General features: G+C 43.9%; 1 protein-coding gene across 1 annotated transcript; it reads right to left on the bottom strand.

The window, feature by feature from the left end:
* Nucleotides 1-4,130: 4,130 nt before the first annotated feature.
* On the bottom strand, nt 4,131-5,338 carry SSTR4 (somatostatin receptor 4). Its single transcript, XM_074225626.1, has one exon. The coding sequence runs from the start codon at nt 5,336-5,338 to the stop codon at nt 4,163-4,165; it is 1,176 nt and encodes a 391-aa protein (XP_074081727.1). The 3' UTR covers nt 4,131-4,162.
* Nucleotides 5,339-6,085: the final 747 nt, after the last annotated feature.

The following is a 6,085-nucleotide window of genomic DNA, read 5'->3' on the forward strand; positions in this document are numbered from 1 at the left end:
ACCTGACAGCTGCCCCTACTTCCCTTTGAGTGTACATATATACACTTAAAGTGTTTCTACCCCCAGAGAAGTTCTAAGAAAGTTGTGTTTTTGTTTAAACACTTAGAGGAGACAGATAGATACAGAAAACTTAAAATATAATTAAACAAAAAGGACTTCACAACAGTGATGACTAAAACATTGTCCAAGTTTGAACTGATTCTGAGTTATTAAGCCTCACAAATTTGAAACAGCCACAAAATTGGGGGGAGGATTCCACTTAGAGTGATTCACTTGATTTATTGGAGGAGTGGAGTTCAGTATTAAATGTATATTTCTAACAAGCAATGAATAAAATGTTAACAATCTTTAAGTGCTTTGTTTCTTATTCTCTCACGTTGAGTTAATTATAAAAGCTAATCAGTATTTTTCTTTTAAAAATAAGTACTCGGGGTGGCTAGGTGGTGTAGTGGATAAAGCACCAGCCTTGGAGTCAGGAGTACCTGGGTTCGAATCTGGTCTCAGACACTTAATAATTACTTAGCTGTGTGGCCCTGGGCAAGCCACTTAACCCCATTTGCCTTGCAAAAACCTAAAAAACAAAACAAAAATACCCCCCTAAAATAAGTACTCTATTTTATATTCAATCAAATCCAAAGTCTCTTTCTTACAAAAAGAAGCAGCACATTACCCTGGTCTTTGGCAGCTGAAGATATGTGTTGTCAATACTTGGCTCATGCCTGATCATGTCTTATCAGAGAAAGAAAATTGCAGAGATTGTGTCTTATGGGAGATTGGAGCTCCTGGAAAGTGTTCTGTGATATGAAGCTAAAGTCAAAGTCCCCACCCAAGCCAGGGCAAGGGCCCAGCATTCTACTCCAATCTCTAACCATAGCCATGACTTAACCCCTTCACCCCAAGGCTATTTATCTTTTCACTCCCTTCAAATGCCTGCCATTTAAACAACACCTCCCAGAGCCTCATCCTGTGATGCCATGGCTACAGGAGGTCAATAAATACCAAAGGCTTACTTCCAGTTTCCTGAGATTACATGCCTTTGGAAGGGGAGGAAAGAGCATTAAACTAGGGATTAGGAGAATGGAGTCCAAATTCCAACTTGTCCTGCCAACCTGTGTGAACTTGTTGGGATCTCCCAGCTCTCAGACTCCTCAACAGGAAAATAAAGGGATTGGATTAGAGAAAGACTTCAGGTATCTTCCATCTCCAATAAGACTTTCACCATCAGTGTCATCGACAGAATGATATACTGAGAAAAGCAGGAAGACCTAGATTCAAGCTAGGCCTCTTGATTTATACTAAACTGTTTAAACACATCACTTAATCTCTCTGTTATCCCAGGCAACTCTTTAAAATGATAAATAGTTTTCCCCTATCTGTGTACAGAATTTCCCCACTGGGAGTTCATTACACTAATGAAATTATAAATCTTTGTCATTCTATTACAAAATATTCTCAAGTAAACTTTTCATTAGCAAAAATTAAACATGTCATACAATGAAGCATGTCAGAATATGGATTATTGGAGTGGGAGGAACATATGGGAAGACAGTAGCTTGTGAAGGGTAATGGTCTGGCATCTGGCAACTTGCTTGTTCATGTGGCATTTCTTTTAACACCCCTCTGCAGGGGGCTGCCCTTTAGCATTCTGAAACCTAAGTAAACAGTAGAGAAGGGTATGTGTGAGTTGGGTTGGGGTGAGGTTGGAAAGAGGGGAATGAAAGAAAGTTAGACATATCATGGATAATTTCTTTAAACAGATAAAATTTTAAACTAGAACACCTGAAAATGGTCTTAGAGATCCATTAATCTTCATTTTACAGAAGAGAAAACTGAGGTCCACAGACTCAAAGTCACAAAGATTTGCCAATAATTGAGAGTTGACTTAGGGGAAATGTGTACAAATTAAGCCAAGCAAAGGTATAAATTTTATATAAACAATCATATTGAATTAAAAAACTCTCATTTTAATATTTTCAAAGGGTTAATGTCTACAATAGAATCAGGAGAGATTTGTTGGCAAAATACAGTCAAGAGATAAGTATACACTTAATTCTGGCAAAAATCCCTTTTTCTTTGTCCCATGCTAATCAGGGATTTGTCTGTCTCACACTCCACTGAAATAATTGAGAGGTAGCCTGGGAGTTGAAATGCTGGTACCTTGAGAGAAGGAACTCTAGCAATGTGTGTATGTCTGTGTGTGTGTGTGTGTGTGTGTGTGTGTGTGTGTGTATGGGATCAGTCTGTCCTTGGTACTGAACATAGTACTTTTTTCACTGAGTGGAACCCATGCATATTTGTTGAATCAGATTAAATAGTCCTGTCATTGCTTCATGGAAAAGCATATAACACCCTCAGTTGAGCTCCTCTGTTCCCATGGAGATCTTCTGACTTGCCACCTACCTCAAAGACACTGACATCTTCTGAGTTTATGTCAGAAAAAGGTTGGAAGGCACAAATCTTTTACAGTAGAATCCCACTTTCAGAGGACCAATATTTCCTTTGAAATCTCAATTACAAATCAAGAAATAGCATCTTGGAATATATTAATACATCCCCAAGAAAGGACAGTACTAGAAAGACCACTGAGTTTTGAGTCATAGGACCTGGGTCCTAATCCTCACCTAATACTTATTAACTGTATGAACTTAGGGAAATGATTTAATCTTTCAAATTGCTTTCTTCTCTGTTAATTGAAGAAGATTTCTAAGATTCCTTGCAACTCTAAATCTTATATCTAAACAGATCTCATTTTCTACTCTACTCCTAATATATATAACACCATTCCTTCATTGCTTAATTATTTTGAATATGGAATTGTTGCTTTACTTCCTTTAAAAAGACCTCATCCCACCCTCATCCACCATGGGCATTAAGGCATACTCAATAACAGTTTTATTAGGATTTCTAAGATAAGGAACAATTATTAAAGAGATTGTACAATGCCTTCTCTTCATCTGACAGTGAGCAGAAATGAAACTTCTCACAAATTGTCCTTTTTCCATTGTAAGAACCAGTCATCATTTAGCTAGCAGGAAAGAATTTATATATTTTTAGACCTCAGACTAGAGTCATGGTTTATTATGCACATCTTTTCTAATGGTTCATTGGACCTTAAAAAAAAGAGGAAAGGATAAACATTTACACATTTACATCTCTTCTTAAAAACAATGCTTTTTTCTATTTGATTTTTTTCCCTTCCATTCCCACTGCTACTCTCTCTTAGTAGTATTGCAAATGTATACCCCCCAAAAGAATGGCAAACTCCCACACTAAAAGGACACTGGTAAATAAATGGCAGCACAAGTCCTGGGTGAAGTTTTATCCTCTCTATTGTTTTTTTTTAATTATTGGCCAGATGTTGTGCCTTACATTAAGCACCACAATTCATATCTTCAAACTTGGTTCTACTCACAAAGAACCTGTTACTGACTTGATGTGATGCAGATATTACTTATTATGCTACTATATGTCAAGGCTAGAAGTGAACAAGATAGCATCCTAGGCTACTGTAAATAAATATTACTTGGCAATACAGATCTAAAAACAAGAAGCAAAAAGAGTGTTCTGAGACACTGGATGCTTTTTTTTTTCTGTACACAGTTCACACTGCACCTCAATTACAACAAGAAAGAAATAACCTATAGAAAAGGGAAGTGTTCCTATTTTGAGGACAGAATCTGGGGTCAGGACCCTTTCTGACTCCTGACTGTCTTTTCTATTTTTTTTCTAAAGGAAAGCTGGAGAAACAAATGACAGACAGGACTCCCTCATTCCCCCTTCCCAGCTCCCTCCCCAATAAAATTGCAAAAACCCAAATCAAACTCTAAGGGCTCAGGAATGGTAATTGTCATGGTCCATGCACTGAGTGAGTCCTACCCCAAGGAGAGGTCCTTTAGCAAACTGTAGTTCTGGGGAGAGGAAAGGATTAGCTTGATGGGGTGCAGGTGTCCTGGAGAACTATACACAAGCAAGATAATGTCCGCCTGGAAAGGAGATGATCTTCTTGGAAAAACTGGTCCCTGAAGAAGATCAAGATTCTTGAGGGGATATTCGAGGAGGAGATAGTTTGGTGAGAAATGATGAGAATCGCCTCTGAAGATGATGGTCCCTATAGGATTTGGGACTGGGTAACATGTGGGACTAAGAAGTGGGAGTTTGCTCTTTAAAAGGTGGTGGTTCTGGTAAGGGTTCCATGCTTGCCACAGGGTTCTGGGTGCACAGGCTCTTGCTGGCAGGGTAGAGTTGGGCACATGCAGCCACCCCCTTTGCTCTTGAGGGCAGTAGCGTAGTAGTCCAAAGGTTCTTCCTCCGCGGCGGAAGCAGCATCTAGGAGACAACAGCGAAGGCAGAGCACCCTCTGGAAGGAACGCCGGAAGTTGTCTGAAAGAAAGCCATATAGAATGGGATTTGCACAACTGTTGGCATAGCTGAGGATGAGGGACACGTGGTTGGCAGTGGCGTCCAGGCTAGGCACGAAGAGGTTCAGAAGCTGAACCACATAAAAGGGCATCCAGCAAAGGACAAAGACAGCTACCACCATGAGCACCAGTCTGGTGATCTTCTTCTCTGATCGGCGCCTCTGCTGCCAGCCGGCCCGGAGGGCCACTGCTCTCATCTTGCCCACAATAAGCAGATAACAGAGGCCAATGGCCAGGACAGGAAGGAGGAAACCCAAGAGGAAGGTGTAGACTACAAAGACAGCAGACCAGGCTGGATGAGGCCAATGCAGGTTGCAGGCCACGGCTTGGCCACCTCTAGTGGGCTTGGTGTCGGCAAAGATGGTAATGGGCAGAGTGACTAACAGGGAAGCCAGCCACACGCCTCCATTGATAAGCTTGGCCACGCTGGGTCTTCGATAGGTGGCAGCTCTCAGGGGATGCACCACAGCGATATAGCGGTCTACACTTAGCACAGTCAGGCAGAAGACACTGGTGAACATATTGAGGCCGTCGACGCTCAGCACGGTCCTGCAGAGGGCAGAGCCAAAGGGCCAGTGGCGGAGGGCGGCAGAGGAGGCCACAAAGGGCACGCTGAGCATGAAGAGCTCGTCAGCGATGGCCAGATTCAACAGGTAGATATTGGTGGCTGTCTTCATCTTAGCGTAGCGTAGAATGACGAAGATAACTAAGGCATTACCCACCAGCCCCACCAGGCACACCAGGGCGTAGATGGACTGAATAACGATCATTCCAGCCTCTCCTCCTGCCCCTCTTTCCTCCTCTTCCTCCCCGCCCTTGCTCCCAGGGGAGCGGCTGACATTGGGGGCCCTGGGCCAGTCGGTCCCAAACCCAAGGATTCCTTCCTCCATCCCGGGCGTCAGCGTCGGGGGGCCGTTCATCCTGACAGATGGCCCATCAATGGGCGGACTGCAGGTGCCAGGAGAGAAGAACGAGGAGGAGACGGAGAGAGATGCCGCTGCAGCTCCTGCTGTGGGCCAGAGGTGAAGTCCTCAGCTGGGCAGTCGGAGAAAGGGAGGAGGTTGGCAGGGACTGTGACTGTGCCCGCAGCGCCGGGGGCCAAGGCTCCCGAGACTGTGGCAGCCGGAGCAGAGGCGCGCTTCTCGGCTGCCACAGACTCTGCCTAAATAGCGAGCGGCTGTCACCCACTTAAAGCTGCTTCCAATCCCGAGCCCGCTCGCCTTTGATTTGCTTCGCCCGTACCCACTGTTGCATGACAATATGCTCTCTTCCTTGGCGTCTTATTTTCTCTCTCTTGTCCCCCTCCCTTTCCCTCCTTCCAGATTCCCTTTCGCCAGCCCCCCTCCCCTCTCTTACTTCTCCATCTCTCCAGTCTCCTGGAGCTGTCCTCTCACTCGAACTCCCTTCTTTGTTCCCTTAAGAATACATCAGGAGGGAGAAAAGAAAAACGCAGCTTTTATTTTTTTTTCCCCTTCTTCATCATTTAGTCCGCCCCAACCCTGCTGAAGTCTTCTTTGTCACAATTGGGGAGGGCGGAAGGGCGATAGAAGGGGAGCAATGTTGGGGATGAGTTGCAGTTGGACTGGGTCCCAGAATGGTTTCTTTTCAGCTCTCTGACTTCAGAGGAACATAAGCCGCAGCTAGCCTGTGGCTTCATCCACCTCTCC

This window comes from Macrotis lagotis, chromosome 1, assembly GCF_037893015.1.
Source record: "Macrotis lagotis isolate mMagLag1 chromosome 1, bilby.v1.9.chrom.fasta, whole genome shotgun sequence".
In the NCBI taxonomy this organism is placed as follows: domain Eukaryota; kingdom Metazoa; phylum Chordata; class Mammalia; order Peramelemorphia; family Peramelidae; genus Macrotis; species Macrotis lagotis.

Bases quoted from the DNA above. Each gene is read 5' to 3' on its own strand.
- SSTR4 (XM_074225626.1), bottom strand. From the start codon at position 5,338: ATGAACGGCCCCCCGACGCTGACGCCCGGGATGGAGGAAGGAATCCTT.